Raw genomic sequence first — 27293 nt, 5'->3', positions numbered from 1 at the left:
CCTCATCCCAAACTTTAACGTAAACTGAAGCTTCTCTCTACACAGCCACGAACTTCAATTCTACTTAGATCCCTGTCTCCAGCCAGAATCTGGCAATCTGAATGAACAAACAAACAAACCAAAAAACTCCACACATTTTAGAGACATCACTACGCATTAGAAATTCTGGTGGTTACTCAAGGCCGCTTCCACACAGAAGTAAAAGGGACAGCACAACACCTATTCTTTTTCAGCTTGTTAGCTTTTGGTGGAGTTGCAGTTCAAAGCACACTTGTGCCATCAGTACCAGCCTTAGAGCAACAAGTGTTCTCTATCATCAAGAATAAAATACTGTTAATAAGAGAATATTCTTAATAGTACATCCCACTGCAATGAAATCAGTTTTAGGGCTTTATGCTTGCTGACACCAAAAAAAGGCACAGCTCTTCAAGCTTCTACCATTTGGATGTAAGTTTTACAGTCCAATTTAAGAAATCTAATTGCAACACAGAACTTTCTCAGTTCTCATTATGCAAGCATACACAACAAAATAAATGTCAGGTTGTGCAAGTCACTCTCTGTAGTGCAGATTCAAACTTGAGCAAACTACTTACGCTGAGTATTTCATGAAAAAGCACATTAACTATTCCTAATTATATGTAATGAAAAAGTAAAGGCAGTGGGGAAATTTTCAACCAGTTTTGGCATGTGTAAGAGAAACTAGTGCAAATTTTTGCTGTTTTGCAAAAACTTAAAAAGTCCCCAGCCACTATAATTTCACATTTTGGGAAAACAGATTTCTGAACTTGGTTTTGTCATATGCTCTGCTACCTATCTATATGTTAAGTTCCTAATTTTCAGCTCTTCAAAACATCTCCTCTAATATCATCCCATTATTTCTAATCTAATGTAATATTTATTATTATTTTTTAAACATTTTACTGCAAGAGCTGCTTGTCTGTAAGGCAGCCTGGAAGCAATGCCAGAAAGAGAAACTGCTCTCAGCACAACATTCAATATTGTCAGTCATTCATAGGCAATTTCAGAGCTTCAGGAATATGCACTGGAGCTCAATATTAGAACTGGGAGATGTTTAATTTCACAAGAAAAGAAGCTTTAAGCATCAAGTTAGTTAGATAACTGACTAAAGTAAAGCTTCTCTCTCTCTCTCTCTCTGATTATAGTTTGTTTAAGTTTAAAAACTGACTGGAATATTTTTGAAGCATTTTTGATAAATATTGTTAGAAGAATTTGAACATAAAAACACAGTGGACAGGGCACTTACAAGAATAGATTTTAAGAAGAAAAAATTATTTTTACGATTGATGACACATTCTCTCTGCTAGGACAGAGCTATTTCTAACACCCCAAAGGGATTTCTGACCATTTATTAATAGCTTATTAATAATCATTCAATGTTAATAAAAGGCGAACTTTAAATCTGTTCTGAGTAGGCATCCAGGCACTTCTTACAGAGAACAATACATAATATATAATACTGTTTTATATAAGACTATTTACATAATAGGGACTGAAAAATAAAGCAAGTAGCCAGGATACAAGACTATTTGGTAGAAAGTCTAGTTAAAAAAAAAAAAAATTCCATAGCACTTACCCTCTTGCTTCCTCCTCTTGCCCTTTTCCTCTTTGTATTTTAATCCACTGCTCCAACTGCAGCATTGAATTAGTTCTCTGCATAACTCGTTCAGATTCCATATGTGACTGAATTGCATTGTGCTGACCTCCATCTCCTGTATCTGCCAGGACAACACCAACAGCTTTATTCTCAGCTCCATTTAAATGAACCGGTCTGAAGTGTCCAGCCTGAACTGTGGTTATGGGCAGAGTCCTGTATTCTGATCCCAAAGGATTTAGCTTCACACTGTTAATTTTTGTTAATGGTTTATCTTGCCCAACTTTCTGGAATCCATATTTTTCAGCTTCCAAAGCCTTCTTCTCTTCATTTTTGTTCACTTCTCTGTTTTTCTGGTTATTTTGTGCCTCTGGCTTAATTAGCACCCGATGGTTTGAAATATTATTGGCCTCTCGAGGTGGTGTATTTTCAGTGGTTAACTTCTCAACTCTAGAAAGGAATATACAACAAGCTGTAACATCAAGAAAATATTCATTTATAATAATAATAAGAAAAAAAAAGCAAATCTGTTTCCTGTTTATCAGGGTAATTTCAGTGATCGCTGTCCAGATATTTTAAACTAATATATTTGAGAGAAAAATCCAGGGCATATTTTCTCAGTTATCACTGATAGCTTCTTTCTCTTCCTCTCTCTTTCTTTCCCGCCCTATCCCCCTCACTCTCTATGCTTCTCTTTCTTTCCTGTTTTAAAAGCATTTGTAAGTTAGGGCAATTTTTTTTTTTTTTAAAGACAGCTTCATGTTAATCCCCCTGATAAAATATGCACTAAACAAGAGCAAGAAGTCAGACTCCGAAAAAGCAGATGTTTGAGTCCCAGAGGGCTGGACATTTAAACAGTGAAAGTAATCAGTAGTTCTTCAAAAGCCAAAGCTTCCAGAAATCAACAGCCTGAAATTCACAGTATTTTTAAAGCTATCTTTAAAAATGGTGGCAGACTACATTACTAACTTGTAATTCACCATACTGCTGGATTTAGCATATAACAAGATCCTTTTAAGAAAACAACTTTTCATGGTCCCTGGCATGAATAAGGTTTCTCTGGTATGCTATCTCTTCAGACGTCATACAAATTATGGGAAATAACTGTGGCTTCCCTAAGTTTAGGAGGGGAGATAGCTGCTGACTAAGGAAACTGTACCACAAAAATAATGATATTTTTAAACAGTTACTGCTTTACAGTACTTATACAAGTAAAGAATGTATATAGTTCAATTAAACACTTTCCTTTTAAAATTTCAGAATGTCAAGAAGCTGTATCTTTTCAATCCCTGGGACGTTATCTGAACAGCCAGCTCAGACAGTGATATTTTTTAGCGTGACTTAGTAGAAAAATAAAAAAAACACAACAACAAAAGCTGAAACGTTTTGGTCAACATTTTTGGGAATGGGAGGAAGCATTTGTTTTAAGATTACATCTCTTTATAAAACCAAACTAAGAATAACATTTCATTTTAAGGTAATATCAAGCAAATCTTTCCAACTTTTTCGCATCTTTTTGGGGTGGGAACATTATTCATCTTGTCAGTTGTGCCCAGTTCAAGTGCCTAATCTGTGTGTAAAAAGACTAGCATGTATACAAATGTCCAAGTGCACAAGACCACTCTGAAAAGTGCTCTGCTTCCAAGTAGCTACACTCGTAACAGTAAGCATTTATTGCTTACCCAGTCTTGAACATGAGGCCAAAAGGTATAACAAGTCCACACGTCCCTGGCATATTATTTAAGCCATGAATTCCCAAGAAGCCAACTATTTGAGACACAACTCCAGTAAATATATAAAGAACTGAAGACTGCAATGTCCTTATAAAACATTATCCACTATTAGTCAAGTTGGGTGTTTAACTTTACATGCACCTTCCATTATCACTCCATGCTTGCTATGAATTCTCAGTGATGTGAAGGGAATCAAGAACTTATAAGTACTTCACTTCAAACAGCAGCAGAATGTCTGCTGCACCCTGTATTTGAGTTTGTATGAAATGCACGTGCACTTTGTGTGTGTTTCATACTGTGATACTTCATGAGTGCGTAAGAGGCATAATATTTCCCCACACCTTTTTCTGACACAGAGGTGGTGATCCCAATGTCTTTCACTATGAAAGTCAAACATTAATGTAAGGAGTTCTAAATAGTTCTTTCTCTTTATTTTCTTCCCGTGATTATACCTGAGCTGCTGACATAAAAGTGCACACACATCAAATTTATTGCAAATGAAAATATTCATACCAGTAAATCTAAAATGTATATCTCTGGCTACTTACATCATCATTACTTTTAAATACAGTTTTTTTCTTGTACATCACTATTGAATACAAATGTTAGATGCATCTGATACTTTCTGAAAGCAGAAAGTAAAGGCTAAAATCTCTGGCAGTGATAGATCGTGGAGAAATCTTAATGCAGAACCAGTTTCTATATAGAATTGTGTGTGGGAGGACACATGCTAGAAATGCTACATCCATATCACATTTTTTATAATTTCCAATTACCAGCAAATACTATGCTCATCTCCTGCAGCACTTTAAAAGCAAGGGTTAGTTAGCTGGTTTCTGACTGGGTTCCTCCTTAAGGTTACATGAAGAAGTGGATAACCTCCTCCCTTCACCTCAAAACTCCATGAGCTAATGTTTTACCACAAGCTAAAGGAATTTCCCAAGAATTAAAAATGCCATTTCCCACAATTATCAAGTCAAAAATGGCATTAAAATTTAATCTTTCAGTCAGCTCAAGAATTTACAAATTAAGTACTCCTTTGGAAATAGTCCTAAACACAGGCTATATTGTACGTAGTGTGCCTTAATACTACCGTAAGACCACCATGTATCCCCTCACGTAACATGTTACATCAATCTCCCTCAGAGTGCTTTGCAGTAAGGAAGTAGTTGCCATTTTACAGATGGAAAAACTGAGCTGCAGATGGAGAGTGGCATCTCTAAGGACATTCATCAGATGGACAGAAAAACCAAGCCTTAGCATAGTGTTCTATCCACATTATACTACTTTCCACTGGAGAGGTTAATTGGAAAAAAAAAATCACATAATAGTTTTTTCCTATCACTTGTTACTATGGTTATACACAGCAGAGCCAAGCATTTCTATTTCACATTCTTTCTGATGATCTTTCTCATGGCATGACATTCGAATTGATAAAAATAGACTTTGGGGCTTGCCTGTAACTCTGTGCATCAGATTAGACAACATAGCGTGAGCAAGAAATCTTTTTCAATAGCAGTGGTTACAAGTGAGAAAGAATAATCAGAAACTAGTATGCAAATGTAAGAAATAGAAATCCATATTTATTTGTCTCCATGTTTATATGTGGCTCTCAAAGGTTTTCAGCAAGGCTTGTGGGGTATGTTTTGAGAATGGGAGAAGGCGGCAAAAGAGAATGAGCGTCACATATGTGTTTTATACTGAATGCAATTTATAGATTTCTCCTACAAAACAAATAATACGTAGGGAACGGTACTGTGAGGAAAAATACTATTTTCAGCTTTTATAAGCAAATATTATAAACAAATACAAAATCCTAAAACTGATGAGGGGCTTATGTAGTCAATTATCAGACAAACACGAGGACTGCAAATGTAACAAAGACTGCAAGTGGCGTTTGAAAAGAAAAAAGCCATGTTTTTCAAACCCAGCAATGTCAGTAAGCCCCCGCTGTGGATGCTGTTATGCTAACAAGTGCTTTTCTGGCAGCTTAGCGTATGCTGTTCAGGGACAGTAACTACAGGAGAAGGGAAAAATCTTCTCTTAATACACACTGCAGTACTCAAGAGGAAGACACAAGGGCTCTAGCACACACAATTAACAGTGAGAGTGCAGGAAAATCATGCTAAAATGTTGGAGTGTAGAGAAACCAGCATGTGGAGTGGAACGATGGCTGGTGGATATGTGGATGGATAGTAATATCCACAAACACACGCAAACAGTACTATAGACACAACCTGACTGTGGTCTGCAGTGATATGACACAGTGATATGACATAATCTTATGATTATGATAGGTTCCTCAGTATATTATAAAATTTGAATTTGCTATCGAGGTAAAATAAAAACAAAAATGTTTAAGGAGTAATTACAGTTTTATTATTTGTCCTTCCCTGCAATTATACATCAGAAGGGAGCTCTTCTACTACAAGCTGCTGATCAGTTCCAAAAGAAATGATTCTATTTTTCTCACTTCAGCATCTCATTTCTGTATCATATGGTTCACTATATTTAGAAAGTAAGAATATTTGATGGAAAATCTGACAAAAATAACCCACACAACTTAATGTTTTGAATATCTGTTTTATCTTTTTTTTCTAAGGAACCCTTGTACTCAAAAAAAATCAAGACATATTCCAGCTCTCTAGTCATTTAAACCTGACAGACTATTGGCATGGTACCATAAGAGTATCGTAAGTAAGGAAGTCCCTTAATTTCTAAATGAAAAGAACTATACTATAAAAACTCTTTTTTTTTAATTTATTACTGGGGAATTTATATTAGCAAGAACTGAAGAGTGGCTCAGTTGGCATATTTAAGAGAGTAAGTTTCTAATAACTCCAGCCATGGTATCATAAGCAACTTAATCTGTTAGAAAACTGTATTCAGTCTCCCGATAGAGCTAGAAAAGATAGAATCGAGAGCCTAAGACACTGGCAGAATTTTGGATTCAACCCAAATAAGTCATTCTTAAACCTATGTGCATGCCAAAGTCTAGGTTACTTAAAGATGAGGTAATACCATACTTAATTCTTAACAGATTCTTACAGGGAAGTATTTCTTCTGGATAAGATCATATCCTGCTACTTGGTTCATTTTATGAATTGGTTTGATAGCTAAAAGATGGACGCTTTAGAAACAGATGTCTGGGAGATTTTTTCCATACTAGAGTTAACAAACATGAAAGGTTTAGGGACTTCAGTGGTCTTGAAGTGTATTACGAATTTTTCAAAGAGGTCAAATTTCTCCTTTTGTTTTTTATTTTGCCTGAATTAAAACAACAGGGTAGTGTTACAGACTTGCTTTTCCTGTTTCTAACACTTGTTTTGTCTGTCCGTAATCCCGTTCATCTTGATAATCAGGCAGGAAACTACTGATTTTGCTGTCAAGTGTTTTGCTACTAGTTCAGTGCGTGCCACTGTGATTCACCAGAGACTAAGATAAGCAACTGAAGCAATGCAAGGCAGATAGCAGGAGTATGTAGCTGGATGAAAAGCAATAGATAATCTCAGCTATACTGGGAATCCCCACCGTTTGCCTGTACACTGTCAAACACTTGAAACAGGCAGACATCAGTATTAGAATAGGCACTGCAGCTGTAAGAAGGGGATGGGAGCATGACCAAACATTTAGGGAAGCTGGAATATCCTTAACTGCCATGGGCTGCACATCAGTCATGCTAAAGCAATCACGGAACCACAGTCTAGAAAGAATGACTATCTCACAAAGCTGGACCAACTGTCAGAGCAAGCTTACTGAGTGTATTGATAGGCTCTGAGGCAGCAAGTGTGACTGCAGAGCTATAGTAATAAACTGAATAAAAGAGTGAGTGTTCACATCAACATTTTAATTTCGTTTGCCCCTTGTGCTAAAACAAATATCACAAATCATACTGTATAGCATTTGTTCATACATTTTAGTTTGCTAAATATGCTTTATACAGCATTGGCTATCGCATGAGAGACTATGGAGACACTTATTAAGGAGGTTCTGTCAGAGTCATACTTTCTTCCAGTTCTTTTTTTTTCTTTTCTTTTCTTCTCACCATAAAGATGTGCTTTCAAATGTTCAGTCTTACAGTATTGTGCAAACCAAAGGAAGGTCCTTTCATTAGTTTAGAAAGATTCAGAGTGACACATGTCAATATTACTCTTCCTACAGTGTTTATATATTCAGGATAAGATTTTTTGTTTAAAGTGAAGTGGGTCTAATTTGGTTTAATCATTTTTCTGTCTATAAGCTATCACCAGCTATCTGCAATATACTTACAATGCAAGCCAACATTGAGTTTTAAGTTTAATTTATTATTCACTAAGTTAAATGAGAAATTTTGTCAACGTATGCTCATTACTTTAAGTGCAATCTCTTTCATAAAGTTCTCAATAATCAAGAACTTAAAGGGTAAAAATGTTATCATCAAAAAAAGCACCAACCTGTTTATGCTCTTATCCCTCTCTGCTTATCCTTTCCCCCACATCATCCAAACAAACAGAGGGTTACAGGACACAGAACAAAACGTGCCTAAGTACAGTATGAAGTCTTACATAATAAGACCAAATGTCATTGTTGTATTTGAACCTACCACTCCTCATTCCTATAAGCTGAAATCTTTTATTTTCAGTAATTTGGGGACAACAGACATGGTAGCTGACAGACTGATGTGCTGTTTTTCCCAAAGTACAGAGAACAATGTTTTTTTCCGTTAATCTATTACACTATGCTGTCCAATGCTAAGAAAAACTTCATATACTATGTATTTATTTAAAAGGTATTAGACAGCTAAGGTTTCAGACTGTTGATTAAGATTTGTCACTAAAACACTGCACAGGTGCCAGTTTGGAAGCGTTCCTTGTTTACTTTAGCTTTCTTAATGTCCCATACATTGATTTAAGTAAAAGTTCCATTATGTTTGACTGAGAAGCTCACAAAACGCTGAAACGTCTAAGATTAAAAGTGTGTAATCATTCTGCTTTCCATATTATGCTTCTGCAAGCACCACGTTAGAATACAGAATGCAGAAATGGCACAAACAAGTTAACACCAACAACTTGCACAAGTGATGCAAAATTCAGAAAGACTGCAACTGTTTTGACAAATTGAATGTGCTCAAACAAAAATTGTAACCTTTTCTTTCTTTGGTACCTATGTCTATGGGATTTCATTCATTTTTAAACTTAAGATTTCTCAGGATTGCTGCCACTCATTTAGCTCCAGCGTAGCAGGACCTACAGGAGTGCAGAAGTAAATCAAGTGAGAGCAGCCATCAGCAACAATTTCTGTGCCATCAATAACAAGGAGCTTTTAAATTTTCTATTGATGAGGTTTCTGTTACAGATGTCACGAAGCTGGCCCAAGGGACCACATTCAGAGAGAAAACAATTTTTACTGGGCAGACAGCAGCAGGTAATATTCAGTTTCTGAGAACACTTGGCTTCCAGTGATGACTCACTTTTTGTTATCAACACATGGATACATAAAAAATAAGCCTCCAGAATAGGTAAATATAATTTTAATAGCAGCATGGCGAACAAGAATGTGCGGACCCATTGGTGCAACTCTTTGATTTGAACAGAAGCTACAACTGTGAATTCGATACGTAAGATAGGGGTAAGGTAAAGACTACCACCAGTTAAGCTACTATTGCTCTTCAGTGAGGGGGGCACAGGAAATCAAACATGCCTGCACACAGCATTTGCCATTAAACTTCCATTGATGCCACTGGCTAAAGGAACTGGTTGGATTTTTTCCCCCTGTGGCCCCTTACACTCAAGGCATCTGCATTCATAACAAATCTCCAAAATTTCATCTAATATTGTTAAACTAGGAGGAACCCTTTGATAGAAAGAGGAGTCACCTCCGATGATTTATGTTCTATTTTTAGGTGTACACTTCATTTAAATAAGTCAAATTAAACAGGAGAAAAAAAGTATACAGTTCCATTGTTTTATCTACATTACCTTTTCACAGGCTCTGTCTGCACAAGTGCTGCATCTGTCATGGCTTTCATCCACAACTCCATTTCCTTTCCTGTATCTGTGCAGAAATAATATGTCCTCATGTTTGGATGAGCTGCCTGATTGGAAATGATATGGTCATTGCAATAAAAATATAAGATTCTGTAAAAGAAAAGAGGCAAATAATGTTACCACATAAGTGCTCTAGTATCTTTTATAATAAACTTTCTGAAAATAATATTATCAGAAAAAATATCTGAAGAAATACTTCAGTGTTATGTTTCTTTTTCATTGTATTTGTATTTTCAAAATAATGGCCAATAATATTCAATCATAGATGTTTCTTCATTAACACATCTGACAAAAGGCCCTTACAATTATTTGTTCTATTAAAAACAATCTCAATTATTCATTAATGTAAATTAATACAGTTAATTGATGTAAATAAGACTTTGGCATAGATTTTTTTGCCATCTTAATGATGCAGTAAATTTTAGTTAATACTCACCACATTAAATAAAAGATGTGCTGCTTAGCAGGCCAAACGAAGAACCAAAAGGAGCTCATAAAACACAAAAAAGCCAAGAGAGAATACTTAGTAGAGTGATTTATATCATAATTAAAGATGAGCTGTGAAACAGTCCTAAAATTGATTCATATTTGTGATTTAATTGATAATAAAACATTATTCTTATTTATATGTAAAGATACATCATATCTAAATAACTACAGAACTTTTCATTAGTGGGTAAGTTTAGTTGTGGATGCAGTTTACAATTCTAAAACACCCCACAGCATTTAAGAGCAATGAACTAAAAATAAATGATTAGTAATACGTGATATTTATCCATTTTCTTACTCTAGCAACTATGCCTGTATTTACATCAGACTAAAAATGTGAATCCGCTGCTACCATATTATGAAAAAATCAATCTCAGAAGCTGTTTGTAAATCCTTTCTTTCTTTTTTTTTCTTTTTTTGCATAACAACTCAGCAAACTCAGTTCTGATCACTAGGTTATTGTGCTTTCAAACATAAAATAAAATAAAAAATTGATTTCCTTACCTTAAAGGCATATTTGCGGTTGATATGGTCCTCAGGAGAAAGCACAGATATCTGAAAACTAGGCAGAAGTATACTACCTAGTATTCCTTCTTCTTTCTCATCTGTGGATAAATACTCTTTGATTAGAGAAACAAAGTATTTTGATGCATAATACTCATATTCAGACACATAACTGAAAGTCTCTATTTAACAACACATGGCCAGTAACAAGAAGCTTATTGGCTCAGCTGAACATGAGCCAGCAGTGTGCCCAAGAAGCCAAGAAAGCCTATGGCATCCTGGCTTGTTTCAGAAACAGTGCAGCCAGCAGGAGCAGAGAGATAATTGTCCCCCTGTACTCAGGCTTGGTGAGGCTGCACCTCAAGTAATGTGTTAAGTTTTGGGCCCCTCACTAAAAGAAAGACATCGAGGCCCTGGAGCACGTTCAGAGAACGGCAGCGAAGCTGATGAGGGGTCTGAAGCACAGGCCTTAGGAGGAGCGGCTGAGGGAGCTGGGATTGTTCAGTCTGAAGATGAGGAAGTTCAGTGGGAGACCTTATATCTCTCTACAACCAATCTGAAAGGACATTGTTGCGAGCTGGGAATTGGCCTCTTCTTCCCATGTAACTAGTGATAGGAATAGATGAAATGGCGCCAAGTTGAGCCAGGGGAGGTTCAGGTTGGATACTGGGAAAAATTTCTCCTCCAAAAGAGTGGTCAGGTACTTAAAAGGGCTGCAAAGGGAGGTGGTAGAGTCACCGTCCCTGGAGGTGCTCAAGAAACGTTCAGATGTGGTACTAAGGGACATGATTTAGTGGGGAAATATTGGTGGTAGGTGGATGGTTGGACAAGATTATCTTGGAGGTCTTTTCCAACCTTGGTGATTCTACAATTCTGTGATCATGGAAGAAAATGCACTGGAGAATCCCAAAGCCAGACCCAGTTGTTATGCAGCTATCTACGGAGATCTGTATGATCTTGTAAGTGTGTGGCCCAAAAGACTTGATCAGCACAGTGAAATCTAGGCCATCTGAATATGGCCACTTTTGACATCTTCCTCCAAGCTGGACAAGCATAAAAAAAACGCTCCTGAAAGTGCCAATTCTGTAAACGTTTAAACGCATGAGCTATCTTATAGGAAACACCATGAATAGCTTTACCTGGAGGTTTTTCCGGTGGATCAATGCTTATCTACATAAGACTTCAAAACTGAGAAGGAGAAGGAAGTTAAGCCTCTAATTTGGTGGCAGGAGCAATACCTGAAATCTATTGTCTACTCAGTAAAAAATCTGCACATTCTCCTAACCATTCACTGATACTGGGCATATGAAGCTAGGAAATTGTTATAATTTCCCCGAACGCTTTACACTCAATTACATTCTATTTGTACAAATAAATACGTGTCAGATCATTTGCAAAACAAACAAAGAAAACACCCTTTTCACTGAACCTTGTTTTATATACAATTTAAAGAAAATGACTTATAAATAATAAATTGACATTTTAATTGGAAGCCACAACCAGCTCTCAAATCCAATTATGCCTTGATAAAGGAATAACTGGATGCAATTCACAAAGTCAATCTTAATTGTATTTCAGACATAGAACTGCAATTCACATCCTGTATCTTAGGAGATCACCCGATAAAACTTCTCTTAGTTGAAGACACTGTGAACCACAAATGTTACGTATCTATGAAATTAAGATGAAAAAATGATATCTCAAGTTGTTTCAAGCACAGAAAATTAATGCTGTTACAATTAAAAGATTTACAGAAACATACATGTAAACAGCACCAAAGGTCTACATTACATGTGGATTTGAAAATCTTTTCCTGGTTCTCATCTACTCACTAAATTCTGAAATGCCGCACCTTTCACTTGAGTTATTCATAAAGGAAAAGATCTATCCAGATATACTTGCATTACATGAGATGTTAGATGTAAAAATTATGCTGCCTTAGATGGCTCTTTAACTGAAGAACTTAGTATAAAAACATTTTGATTAAGAGATAAAGATGAAATTAAAGGAGTAGATTTACTTTCAGGTACTCAACTGTCTACTCATATTCATGCCTGAAACCATTCTCCTCCGTCCAAACATTTACTAGACATCAAGGAATTTTGCTGTTTTTTTCCCTGTTCCAGAATGTGTGGTAAAGTTGGGGCTTTCCACTTTATTTGGACTGCGTTTTGGGGGAAATATTTTCTTCTGCTGTTAGATTACACTTGAACTTGTTTATTACTATGTCACACCCAATAGTGACGTATAAAAGCATTAAGCATTTTTGTTGCACTGAACAGTTGTGTATCTGGAGGACTTTGGTCTTTGCTAAAACATACTGCCACATTCAATTTCTGGATTTTTAAAATCTGTTTCCCATCAGAATAGCTTTTATCTACACGTTATACTGCCCCAAACCCATCTTTACTTGTATGCTGTGCATGAATAATTCAAGGAAAAAATAGCAGATCTTCTGTTCAGTTCAAAGGTCTTTTATTTGTTGCAACAATAACCTTCCGATATGAGAGCAGGCAGTCTTTTATCCTCCAGTGAAACAGAAAAACAATATTCCCTAAGCTCTGGAAAAGTACAATGAAATCATTTTTCATTTACAAATTAGATTTAAGCATTAGGTGCTCACATTGTAACACAACTATAAAACTTCAGCAAGATTGACTAACATAACAAAAAAAACCAACAAACCAGTAGCTACAATCAGGCAACCAGAAATCCTGTTTGGAGTCTAGGAACGCTCGCCCCTTTCCATTTTGTCAATCTGAGACAATTGAAAACACAGGGCCTAGAGTGCCTTTTTTTTAAAAAAAAAAATTCATAGCCATTTCTAATACTTTTATGATTCACTATACATCAGTTTAGCACGTTTATAAGCTTTAACTGCTTTCTAGCAAAAGTGATAGCTAAAAGTTAAGTTTATCATGTAAACAATTTAGACTGCTTGTATTTCAGTTTATGTGGTACATTAGAATGTAGAAAAGGAAACAGATTACAGAGCTGCTTGGATTTACCTTATTTATTGTTGGGTTTTTTGCAATCTTTGATTTCCAATATTTTAAATCAATTTAATCTGTTTTTCACAAGCAGCAAAGCAGCACTTTCTTTAGAGCCTTTAGAAGAGAAAGCTTGGGGACTTATTTAAAATCAGAAAGCCTCATAAGAAAGCACAGAGTACTTAATGATCACTTGGTTAAATGCAGTGTAATTGTAGCACAACTGATGTCTCCACGACTGAAATTACAGCTGAATTTTGACTCCACAACTGTTTATCTACCAACGTATACTTTTTGGGTAAAGAAACAAAACCTAATGATTTTATTTCAGTAATTCAGAATTTGTAAACTAAAACGGTCACAAAGAATGAGCTTTTGTATTTCATGACCTATTTGTTTTGTTTAGCACAGAAACATGCTGCACTTAATGGAACAGCATTTTAATTTCATCAGTCACTGTTTTCAGTTTCAGTGATAATTAGCATCAACACTACTACTACTAATTCAAAAGTTTCCTCATAAGCTGAAACCCTCTCTCACCTTCCACAAGGCTGCAGATGGCCTTTATTGTTCATTTTCCTCTATTTTGCCAGGCTTTACACTCTTCTTTGCTCTCAGCCTCCTTTAAACTATTATCAGTGTACACCTAATTTCAGGACTGAATGCATTTCCATATGTAGAAGTCCTATTTATTTATCCTCTCAGGAGCACTACAGTTAATAATACACAATGATGAAGAAACCAATTTTCTAACATACATATGCTGAGACTCAAATAGTAACCAGCTAACTTTTCCCTGTAAAATACATTGATGTAGCTACATAAAGGTACTAATTGATTTCTACTTTGTTCCAAATTCAGTAGAGACTTCTAATCATGTGGAACTTGACAAAATTTCACTACGTAAGTATTCATGAGCTCTGATTAGATTCCCAAAAGGCATATATATCCTCTATATTATTCCAAAGGCAGAGTTTTGGCCCCTCTCCACGATCCATTTCATATCCCCATTTCAGTTAATTAATTTGCATGATAAATCAGATTTAACTTGGCATATTTACTTCCTAACAACAGAAGTAGTGAGAAAACTAAAACCCATAATGCGAACATATTAAAAAGGTGGCCGTGAATAGGTTTGCCCTTTGAGCATACCTGACAGGCAGGAAGCAATTACATGAAATTGCTAATTAAGAAAGGAAAAGATAAAAGTAACAGGCCTGGATATTGGCAGCTATACAACTATTTGATCCATTAAGTCAAGTAGCAGCTTCTTTTTTCCTATATTTGAGTGTGTCAAAATCTATCTGCTTGCAGTAGAACTGGCAGGCAAGCCTTTCCTGGATGGAACTTACCTCTGTAATAGAAGAGGCACAGATCTGAGAGCACAAACCACCGCTTCTTCCACAACTTCATTCCAGTACTGTCCTGTATTAATAAAAGCAATCACGCAAGTAAATGGTAAACAGTTCACAAAATAAACTGGGTAGCACAAAACTGGGGTGGTGCGTTGTTCATTTTCTTAGCTAAGTCTTATTTTAAGTATCTTTGACTTCTCACTGCAGAGCTGACACTGCAAATCACGATGATAACGCCAGGAAGCCTGATGTTAACATAAGAGAATAGATGAAATGAGAGCCCATTATTTCAGAGTGCTAAAGACTACAATCTATACTAAAGAGTATATCTAAACTTTTTTATTTTATTTTATTTTAAAGTGCATGAGTAATTATAGTACTTAAAAAGCCATCCTTTGTTTTCTGAAACCATCTACTAAACTTCATCTTCTACTACTTACTATTCATGTATCTAGAGCAAATTTCTTTCCAACAAAGTTTATTCCTAAAGCAATTTCACTTCCATTTATGTTTATAATCCATTTATACCACACAACTCAGAATGAAAGACTGTCACTACTGCAGTGTAAATAAGCTAAAGCACTGCAGCATGCACATCCTAGCAGAATTAGATTTAATAAATATGCTAATCTTCTCCAAGAAGAAAGGTACATGTGAATTATCAATATCTTTTAGTGAATAGTTTTTACGACCACGAAGAATTCAAAAATGAAATCCAGAACCTTGCCTACACTCAAGAAACTGTTAGCATTACTTTCAGCCTCTTATTTCAAATTCTGCTCTGTTTTTGGGGTGGAGGAAGAAGATGAAGGATGGAGAAGAAAGGTTAAAGCAAGCATTAGCTATGCAACATTATTCAGAGAAAGTTAAAAAATAATCCTTTGCTACAAACATTTTCATATATAGAATAACTAAACATTTTATAGCCTCTTTCTTCTAAGGAGTTCAAAGTGATTTAACAACCACTAATGAACTCTGGAAGCACTGTCCGTAGCAGTCAGCTCCTATTTCACAGCTGGAAAGGCAGACACAAAGCAGGCAGACTGGCTTCCTCCCCTCACTGAGAAGGTCACTAACTTGGTAGCGGATTAGAACACGGGAACCCTGGCCCTCAGGACACTATCCATAAAAATCAAGCTTATGATTTGAAAATTCCCAAACTTCTTCAGTATAAAGGATTACCTCAAGCCCTCAGATGGACTTTCTAAAGAAGCTGTTACACAACCTCAGATTTCTTCCATTGCTCAAAGTCACCAACAGGTCTCTACACGGACACATGCATAATTCTCCCCAAAATGACTCTCTACCTTCCTTCCTCATAGCAGAAAAGTATACAAAATGAGTATGTGGTTCCCATATTTTAATTTTTTTTCCTACTTAAGAGTAAATCCCTTCTGTATCAGTAATTTACACTGTTCTTTCCCCTCATTATTGTGATTATGTCATAATTAGTAGAAGAATTGCAGAAAATTGGCATTATATTCAATGAGATGGCACACCCTGGATCAAACAAAACTTATTGTTCTCTGTGAGTATATGAATATGTTAAGAAAGTTATTTTAGTACCAAAAGAAGTCAGCACAGATTTTTACCGTAAATTTTTGAGAGCCTGTACATTTTTGAAGATAATATCTATTAGTGAAACTTGTGAGTAAATTATCTTTCAGTTAACCACATAAAAACATACAGCAACCATTTCTTACTAAACACAGTCAAACATCTCAGCATTTAAACCATTCTACACACAAATCCTGTCCAAAGGTACACATTTGGACAATGAAGTGGACAGGAAGCTGGCTGAAATGCTGGGTCCAGATGGCAGTTATCAGCAGCTGGTAAGGCCAGTTACTAGTGATGTACCCCAGGAGTTCACACTGTGGCCAACACTTTTTAACTTCTTCATTAATGACCCAGACACCAGAACAGAGTGCACACACAGCAAGTTTGCAGATGGTAAAATTGTGAGGAGCGGCTGATATACCAGATGGTTTTGTTGCCATTCAGCGGGACCTCAGCAGGCAGGAAAATTGGGCATAGAAGAATCTCATGAAGTTCAACAATGGAAAATGCAAAGCCCTACATCTGGTGAGGAATAACTCCAGGCACCATCACACACTGGGACTGATCAGCTGCAGATGAGCTCTGCAGAGGTAGATGGTGGGGTCCTGGTGGACAATAAGCTGATCATGAGCCAGCAAGGCACCCTTGTGGCAAAGGAGGACAACAGCATCCTGAACTGCATTAGAAGTGCTGCTAGAAGGTACAGGGAGAACACTCACTCTACTCAGCAGTCCTGAGGTTTATCTGCAGCACTGGGTCTAGAGATGTGGACGTACTGGCGTACTGCAAAGGGCCTCAAAGATCATTATGGGATTTAAGCATCTTTTGTGTGAATAGAGGCTGAGAGACCTGAGCCTATTAAGTCTAGAGAAAAGCCAGTTCAGAGGGAATCTTATCAACACCTGATGGATGAGTACAGTGAAGGTGGAGACAAACTCTTCTCAGTGGTGCCCAGTGAGAGGACAAGAGGCAATGGGCACAAATTTAAAACCATGAAATTCCATCTGAGCAAAGATTATTTACTTATTTATCTTACTATGAGAATGATTAAACATTAGTACTGATTGCCCAGATAGGTTGTGCTTACATCTGTGGAGACTAAAAACATGACTGGACACAGTCTCGGCAACAGGCAATAACTGGCCCTTCTTGAGCAGGGGAGGTTGCAGCAGATGATCATGAGGTCACTTCAACCTTAACAACACTGTGATCTTAAACTGTAGCTACTCTTTCTTCATTAGGAAAATACTACACTAAAATTGACTCTGTAATATGAACACAGAACACAGAGGCCACAGGAGTGTCTAAACATGGAAAAATCTACACCTAACACATACATACTACTGAAAAAATTTGCTACTATAAAAATTACTATCTGTTTAGTAGTAGATTTTTAAAACTGACTCATCAACAGCATCCAGGAAGCCACCTGGGTCATTCAACTCTATTAGGGACAGTAAAAGATAAAATATATTCAAAATTATATATACAATGTGCCTGAGTAGAGTTTAAAAGCCAAGTTCTAAACAGGTTCTTAGTGGATTTAAAAAACATATTCCAAATATGACTGAATTGGTTTTGTTGTTTCTTGCAGGACAAGAAAAATGCAAGTGGCCTGGTATTGCTGACTAGAAAATCTACAGTAGGTTGGGTACACTGTCACTAAATAGAAAAGATCATCAGATTAGTTTACTTCCAAATGACTGGCTTTTGTATGTTATACATCTTACCAAAAAAAACTCCAACTAACCAACCAACCAACAAAAAAACAAACAACCCCTCCAAGGTTAAGAGGGGGGAGAATACCTGTTTGTAGAGCCAGCCACGTCTGACAACCGGCGCATTAGGATTTCTCTTTATTGAGTTTGATCTCTTTCCAAAATTATGAACCTTCTTTGACGATCGTGATGTCTAAATTAAATTGAACAGGTTAAAGAAAACATCATGTCAATAACTGTGGAAAAATCAGTATGCATTTTCTTTTTTGTTTTTAGATCTTTCTCTTACACATCTCTCTTGAGGATTGCAAAATGTAAACTGTATTCCTTTTACAGATACATAATCACAATGGTTCTGCTGGCTTCAGCATTTCTTTTTTTTTTTTCCTTTGCAGAAAATTCAAAGACAAATCCCAAGACGAATACTTAAAGATTTTATTTATTTATTTTAAAGAAGAAAAAACAAATACCTATCTGATCTTCTTATCAGGCAGGCAGCAAATCTATCAAGATGTTGTTTTAGTTCTTTCTAACAGAACTACTGCAATTACAAAAAATTATATCACCTGGACAGGAAAATTCTACTCTTTCCTGCTTCTAACAAGGACCTAATGAATGAAACAGGATCAGATTTCAAGAAGACATGATTTTCAAAGGCTTCTTCTTGAGTCTCTCACTTTCCTAGAACACACAGTAACTTTCTAAAATTCTTTCTTCTCCTTTATGAACCTTCACTCTATAAATTTGTTGGATGGTTTGAATATTCAGTATTTTACCTGCTTGCACTAAGGCCTACTTTGAGTCTTTTGTCCTGAATCTCCAGTGTTTATTTCTATAGTTGCTCACACCTCTTATATCCTTACAGCTATGGAATGATCACAGATGATTAAGAGAAGTGGGTTAACTAAGTCATTTTTTATTGCATCCTTCTTGTACTTGAGAAATCAAAACAAATCGGAAAAAGGCATAAAGAAATGTGCAGTGCCTTGCCAACTCACATTTCATTCTTTTCAGTCTACATTTAGAAAGTTTGTTCTGCAACTAAATAAACTGAACGTTTGTTTTTCAAATTCTGTAAGATTGGTGCCTTAAAGGCCTTGCAATGAGATACAGCAAAGAACCCCATTTTGCAGAAGTAAAGTCCAGATAAGTTCTATATGTTGTGTGCTTGGCTCTGCTCGAATCCCACTATTTTAATTTACAGTACAATCCTGTGCTTCAGCTTCCCCATCTCTACAGCTGAGGCTAATCGTAAGGTTATGCAAAGTTGCTAAATGAGATGCTCAAATGGAAAAGAAAAACACGCACACAATTTTTGTTGAAAATTAGAGTATGGGGTTTCTCTATGAAAATTCTCTCAACATGCCTCAGTGAATTGCATTGTTGTTTATACATACGTTAGAGAGAATTCCACAGTGAGTTAAAAATCAAACTGATAGCTGCAATTAAGAACAACGTGCAGCTTTTGTCAACAATGCCATTTACCGAAGGATACAATATAGCTTAGTTTAAAAAGAACAAGATTACAAAAACTATGCATGTTTGTCTGAAACCTACAACACAATGAAACAAGGTCATTTTGTGTTTCTTTTTTGAGGAATCGGGAGGGAATATAAGAACAATCAAAGTGCTTTTAATTTCCCTTGGAGATAGAGAAATTTGACTCAGCTCTGTTTGGAAAGCAAAACAGAGTAAGCAATTGAAGTCCTAATTCAAAATGAAAGTCAAAATCTTTCATATTTTCATCTGGAAAATTCTACCAGTGCAAAATGGACAAAAGTTTTTAAGAATACAAGAGAATTACGACATGGAGGTGTTAAAAACTGAAATACAGGGAACCACTAACAATTCAGAGCACGTTATAAAAAGTAAATCTACACTGTAGAATCATAGAATATCCTGAGTTGGAAGGGTCCCACAAGGATCAATTCCTGGCTCCTAGGTTTGGGGCTGTGCCCACTGCCCTCTGGTGCAGAACCTGTCGCTAACCCCCAGCTGCCACTCCCCTGACACAGCTCCATGCCGTTCCCTCGGGCCCTGTCGCTGTCACAGAGAGCAGAGCTCAGCGCTGCCCCTCCACTCCCTGTGAGGAGCTGCAGCCGCCGTGAGGCCTCCGCTCAGCTCCTCTGCTCTGTGCTGAGCAAACCAAGGGCCCTCAGCTGCTCCTCACACACTTTGCCCTGTAGACCATTTACCATCTTTGTAGTCTTCCTTTGGGCACTCTCCAATAGTTTTATGTCATTATTACATTGTGGTGTCCAAACCTGCACGCAATGCTTGAGGTGAGGCCACACAGCGCAGAGCTGAGCAGGACAGCCTCTTCTCTTGCCTGGTGGCAGTGCTGGGCCTGATGCATCCCAGGACACAGTTGGCCCTTTTAACTGTCAGAGCACACTGCTGACTCATGTCCAACTTGCCATCAGACAGAACACCCAAGTCCCTTTCTGCAGGGTTGCCCTCCGGCCTGTCATCTTCCAGTCTGTATATACACCCATACAGACATCTAAGTTAACTTGTATGGCTACTGTATTGCCATCTTACATAAAAGCTGTGCCAAGATTTTGATCAGAAATAATTTGTAATGCTCATAACTTCTCTAAAGTTAACTCTTCAGAAGCTCTAAGAATTTGAGACTTCCTATGCTTGTTATGTGGCTAACACATTAAGGATGCTTCTGAAAACAAAACCAATTTTTCAAGTCTACTAGCAAATTCAGATAATTTTAATAGATTTCTCTTAGGTAAATCTGATTAAAAAAAAATTTACTCCAATTTCACTGAGCTCTGAGCAAAGATTTAATGGGTTAATTATACATCTTAGCAACTGTGAATACAAATGTCCATTAATTAAATAGAGCATCACAACTGATTTCTAATTTTAGCAAATACAGAGAACACTTTCGGTGATTTGTGATTATTTTACCATATATTTCATAACAACAGTATCTGTTCACAACAATTTCTAAGCCTCAAAGACAATTATTATTTTAGGATATTTAAATATTGTAGGTGTCCATACAAAATAATTATCAGTTTTCAAACTTCTTAGGCTATCTCCTCCTCCTTTTTACATCTGGGCTCCCTGTCCATCCCACATTCCCACCACACACAAACCTGACATAACTAGGAAAACAGGAATAAAAGAAATAATCAAGAACGGAAGGATTAAAAGACTTTTCACTTCACAACACTGTAAGTAGAGGACATATTGCATAGCTCCAGCTTCTGGAGAAAGCAGAGAGAAAGAAGAATAATGAATGACAGCTCTAACTACTAACCACTTGATGGAAGGTGTACAAGGTAACAGAACTAACAAACTGCACATTTTATACAATTAGATCAATTCTGAGGAATGATCCCAGAAACTGTGATGTCTCTAAAATCAGAACCTATGGGACGCTGCACGGTTCCAGTACTGAGAAAGAAGCCAGGAAATCCAATCAGTGGTATTTACTCTTTCCCCAGTCTGAAGAAACACCAGAAAAGTCTTGAACTCTGGGCAACAGCTCATTCAGTAACTGGGGCTGTATACTTAATCACTGTTTCAGCTGCTCTTCTCTGAACTTAGCTGCTAGTGGACACCAAATTTACATGTCTTCTTCCCCAGTTTCAGAAGTGTTAACTGTACCTAAAAATGCTCAACTAACATAAAAGTGATCAATGCTAAACTTACTTAAAAAACAAGGCTCAAGAAACTTCTGAATGTAAATTCAGAAGAAAACTAAATTTTTGTAGTTTTCAACTTCTGCCTAAAAATATATTTCTAGTGTTTAAGGCTTAAATTATCTTCCAAACCACAAGCCAACATAGTCCTGCCTTCTGTATTTTGCAGGCAATTTCAGTGCCTTTCAATATTGCAGTCTTCCATGAACTGAGTGGGTTACTGCCTCAGCACTTTAGCTTGGATTAGGAGGTTGCTCTTGAAAATAATCTCCCAATCATTCCCCCTTACTGTGCTTTAGTTTGCTTAGTAGAGCAAACTGTATTTATTTTGGATTAGACTAAAATGTAAAATGCATAAGGACTAGCCTGAAGATAAACCACAAAAGTACAGTACAGATGCTTGGTCCTGAGCACCAATACTGCCCTGCACATCGCTCCTGTTTACTGTGCTATTTGCTAATGTAGATGTATCTCATGACTATTTCTGGTTATACTGAATCCCGATCAGACATGCACTGATGTACTGAAACCAGTTATTTTAAGCTGGACTGACTTGAGGACTCTATGAAGTTATATTTATGTGATACACATAGAAACAATTTGACACAGCCTAGCTGTAATAGAGACTCCATTCCGCTTACTGTGAGAAAATTGTCAGCACAGTTCTGCGGATAATCAGGGCAAGGGAGATGAACTGTGGAGAGGGGCTAGTAACATGCCTTACTTTACATATGAAAAAACTGACCCCAAAAATTCATTTCAGGGCATGTAACCATATTGGTCTAGGTAGTGATTTTAACACTTAAAAAAAAAAAATGACTTCACTTTAAAAAGAAAGGTAGAAATATATATGTCTCTAGCAGCCATAAGCCTGTGTAGATCTTTTCCACAGTCACAGGTCTAATGGTTTCAAATTTAGAAATACAGTTCAAGTCAACAAGGAAAAAGTGGCACTTAAAAGACTACTCTGCCCAGTACTATAGTGTAATATTTGACAACTGTGCTTTATATAGTGGGAAAGAAGGAGCAGTAGTAAGACTTTTATCTGAGACTGATTTTTGTCTCACCTCATTCAAATCTCTGAACAGCAACAGACTCCAGAAGTCTTTCTGCTATAAAACAGAAACTTATCCAAGTGTCATGCCTATTCTTATCCAAGTGTCCTGTCTATTCGGGATCAATAAACATTCATGAAAGGGAGTACATGCTTCTACACCACTCAACTTTCTGAAATTTTAGTTGTAGCATAAACTTGTTCTCCATTCCTCGTTATCTTCCTGTATTCAGTACATTAATGAGTTATCTTTGAAAATAGGAATACCTAAAAAAGTAGGCATGGGCTGTTCTGTGACTTAATTCCTCACTAATATTTTAAGCCTCCTATAGCACTGCAATAGACAGAGCCTCTACATATTATATTCACATTATTATATTCACATGTTGATAAGATAGCTAAGAATTTCACTCTGTACTGTTGGGAGACATGAAAAACATCGAAGAAAATCAGTTGCTATATCTAGATACGAACAGCAGGGAATTTCTATTTAGTCATCTTTAAAAGCGATTTAAACCATTAGCCTTAAAGAACCATCAGAACAGGTTGACTAAATGTTTGCTGTGGAACAGTTACAAATTATTTTTATCCTGAAAACAAAGCTTTTAAAATGGTGTTACAGTAATTCAGATAAGATTACAAGTGAAAACTGATATACAGTAATTGCACATACAGGCACGTGAATCATTAATATTTTAAGTGCATTTAACAAGTAGAACAAAAAGACAAGAGGAATGAAGACTAGCACGGAAGTCTTTCTTCAAAAAATAGGAGTTTCCACAGGAAGCTGAAGTGTCATTAATCAAAGAATGTAAAGAAATTACAGTAATTGGCCCGCAGCAGTCTCAATTTGCATCTCAAACACTGTGAAACAAACAGGCCAGAGAACATTTTAAACTATTCTTTTGAAAGAGGACTATGAAAATACGTTTGTAAAACATGTGCTTCTAAACTGGAATTAACTTCTTACATTAAATCTAGAAGAGCTTCCGAGCTGGTTCTGTTATGATTCATTTTCTGTGTAACTATTACTACAATCTACAACACTATTACAACTCTAACAGCTCCTACTGCTTTTTAAGCTGGCTTTCCTGCATGGATGGAAACACAATTGTACCAAATTTGAGATTATGGGTTTGGTTTCTGTTCATAACTTATCAGAGGCTCCTTTTTTTATTTCCCCAGCAACAACAGATTAAAGCGTAATTTGAAAGCTAGAGGCTTCTTCTCATTAAATAACAGTTTTCTAATGTCTTATTAGACATGCAGAATTCTTGACTTACATTTAAAACAATAACAAAAAAAGGTGTTTCAAAAATGCACTTTAAACAATATCATAATGTTCCTTCTCTACCAAATGGAAGACAAATTATTTCAATTCTTTCAAATTAAGGAATCTGCTCAGTTAAAAGCACATTCCATTATTTTCTCTTGTAGGGTGGATTAATCTGCCAAAAAGCATTTCTCAGTATTAAGGTTTTCCATAACTAGTAAAAATGTTATTTTTTCCCCTTGTTTTAAATGAATGTTTGGTAGAAGATGTTACAGGGCTTGTGCCTGTCATCACTGATCACAGCTGTGATCTTGGTGATGAAATTTAATGAAATTATTAATTCTGTAGCAAGTGCACTTTCCTTACATGAAAGCTCAGAAAAAAATGGAAAAAATGCACACAATAACTTTGTTGGATAAAGCCAGTGAGGTTAAAATAGAGATAATTGAATCCATCCTCTGGATAAACATCTGGACATTTACCTTAACCTTCTGAGCAGCTGGTTAAATGGAGAAGGTGGGACACAAATTAAGGAGATTTAGGAATCTCCAGGATTTCTCCCAGAAATTTTCTCAGGAAACTAGGATTTCTGGTTCAGTGTCAGCAAATCATCATCTCTTTTGTAAGTCATCATTTACGATTGGAATTCTCTGTATTTTACCAAAAGAAATCTAGTCAATTGTTTGCGTATCTAGCAATTTCCATTACAATGCTTATAACCAGACGTCTGAGCAGTTACCCAAGATTGCTCATTCACGCTTACTTGAATTAGAAAGGTTAAATTCTGTAAACAATGTATTTGCAAGTCATATGATCCGAGATATGTGACAAAATTTGCAACTTCTGTGGTAATTTCTTTCAAACACCTCAGTTTCCAAATTAACCATAATAGAAACTGAGTGCCCTAAAAAAGATAATACGCTTCATTTCTCTTTTTAAATGGAATACTAACATAACACTAGTATAGTGTTATGTAGTCTAGTACTGTGTGTGAAATAACTGAATCATTTTAATTTTAACTTAATTTGTACATAGAGACTTACTCTGCCCACAGGGCTCATTGGATGAGCAGCATAATCTGATGTCAGATTATAGTTAGTTGCTTCACATATCATGCTTACAGGTCGCTCCTTCTTTTCTTCAGACGTCATTGCTGCAGCAGTCCTGAAAATAGAATATGTAATAGCACTAGAACATGCTGTGTATGCACACTGCTATTAAAAAGCACTCCTAGATGTAGCCTAATACAGGCTGTGTCCTACTTTTTCAATTTGAAAGCAGTTCACACTTCATTGTAAAGTTACCTGCACTGTGTTTTAATCTTAAATCTGTCACAGACAAATTTAAGATGTTTAAAATAGGATTTCTTTGTTAGCTTATGCTGTTGGTGGGAAGGAAAAACACTGTGATATAGAAATAGGAAGAAATGCTCTCCAAAGCCGCATATGGCTTTGCCTCACTTCCCAGAATCAAAGAATGGTTTGGGTTTGAAGAGACCCTAAAGCCCATCCAGTTCCAGCCCCTCTGCCATGGACAGGGCTGCTGTCCACCAGATCAAGTTGCCCAGGGCCCCATCCAACCTGGCACTGAACGTCTCCAGGGATGGGGCATCCACAAGTTCTTTGGGCAGCCACTCCAGTGCCTCACCACCCTCTGAGCTAATGACCCAGTCTAAATCTCCTCTCTTTCAGAATACACACATTTGTGCAATTTCACATATTGTCCTTCTGACAGTTGCCACTCTAGTCACAGTGTAACAGGTGTTGCAGCACTGGTGGTAAATAAGACACCCAACACCCAGCCACATCTTGCATCTTGAAGTCAGGCTCTTGCCTGACTACCGTGCATACCATCTCACCTTTACATTTTGTTGTGTAAGCTACAAAATTTAATGCAAAGATAAGATAGCAAATATGTATTATTACCTAATGATTCAGAAAATGCCTCAACAGGCCACGAAAATAACCAATGGAAGAAAAACTATCAGACAAAACAAGGTAAATTAAACACGCTCAATTGTGCCTATAGGATTCCTTGTCGGAAGTTTATTGGATTACTACAAAATATATACATGGTTTGCTAACACTATAGAATATCTGAAGTGACAAACGGAAATCTACACAGCTAAACAGAGTACACTTCTACTGTAAAACCAATTTGCATTATGGCTTTTATATTAAAAAAAACAGTATCAAGTATTTAATATTACTTTCAAATAATTTAAACAAATGAAATTATACACATGGTAATTTGACTTGGAAAAAAAAATAAACATCACAATTAGCAATCACCGAAGCTTATTTAAATGTTAAATAGTTTTAAAACATGTATTTTGTAGCCACTTACTGTTCATTCACAACAAAAATACAGTTGTCCTGCGACGGCTGTCCTGTTACCGGATGTTTGCAGGTTACTTTTCGTTCATTATGACTGTAGAGGTGAGATAAGGAACAACTCTTAGGCATAATTTTTTTAGTTTTCCAACTCAGCTATATAAAGCCACTGCATCAAGTATATCAAACGAGTGAAAATGAAATTACTCATTTAAAATCTTCAGATAATGCAGATTAATATTCAGTGATTGGAACAAAGCTGTGTCACACTCAAGCTCTGCTTTAGACGATGACTCTAACCCAGCACACTGCTCCCCTGTACCTCCCAGCACCAGAGAGCCTGTCAGTGTAGGCCTTCACCCTCACTAGTACACACCAAACCCTGTGCAGTATCTTGTTCTCCTGAGCTGCAGCTGTTGCTAGATCACAGCAGCTCCCAGAACATGAAAGAAATTGCCGAAATTTAACAGCTATCAGCTGCTGCCACTCATGAAGGAAATGTTTTGACTTGAGCCATCCAGCCCAAGAGAGGACAGGAGTGAAGGGCAGAAGTGGTGCTGCCATAACTGCCTACAAGACATGCCAATCAGCTGACTCTTATACGCTGGTCCTGCTGCAGACTGGGGCTTCCCTGCAAGTTTCAAGGCCTTGCAGCCCCAGCCAAGTCACGAGCAAGCGCGCATGAAAGTGTGGAGCTGCCAGCTGGCGCAGCAGCCAGCCTGGGACACTGAGAGAAGTCAAGGCCTGAACTGCAACAACCCTCGGGAACAACATTCCTCAGATGTAGGGGTGGAGCTGGGCAGGTGTGCTGATGAAATCTGAACTTGGTTCAGTGATTAAAAAAGCTCAGAAGCTGAAATCAGAATAGGAAAGGGCAATGAGCACAGAATGAAGGTGTATTAATCAGATATATGCAAGATATTTGAAAACAAACTCACCTCACTTCTACTTTTAACACTTTATATAATAAAAAAAATATTTAAT

The 27293-nt window shown here is 36.8% G+C and overlaps 1 protein-coding gene across 13 annotated transcripts in view; it reads right to left on the bottom strand.

The window, feature by feature from the left end:
* PLEKHA5 (pleckstrin homology domain containing A5) overlaps positions 1-27293 on the bottom strand; it is a 164769-nt gene that overhangs the window by 44168 nt on the left and 93308 nt on the right. For all 13 annotated transcript variants that reach the window (XM_021391045.1, XM_021391019.1, XM_021391011.1 and 10 more), the window contains 7 exons: positions 26323-26406; positions 25020-25140; positions 18076-18180; positions 14707-14779; positions 10365-10465; positions 9303-9418; positions 1595-2062 (listed from right to left, as the gene is read on the bottom strand). In XM_021391045.1, coding sequence (XP_021246720.1) covers positions 1595-2062; positions 9303-9418; positions 10365-10465; positions 14707-14779; positions 18076-18180; positions 25020-25140; positions 26323-26406 — 1068 coding nt within the window. The remainder of the gene's footprint in view (positions 1-1594; positions 2063-9302; positions 9419-10364; positions 10466-14706; positions 14780-18075; positions 18181-25019; positions 25141-26322; positions 26407-27293) is intronic.

Source organism: Numida meleagris, chromosome 1 (genome assembly GCF_002078875.1).
Source record: "Numida meleagris isolate 19003 breed g44 Domestic line chromosome 1, NumMel1.0, whole genome shotgun sequence".
Taxonomy (NCBI): Eukaryota; Metazoa; Chordata; class Aves; order Galliformes; family Numididae; genus Numida; species Numida meleagris.
Note: the sequence above shows the minus strand (reverse complement) of the source record. Positions and strands in the feature narration are given on the sequence as shown.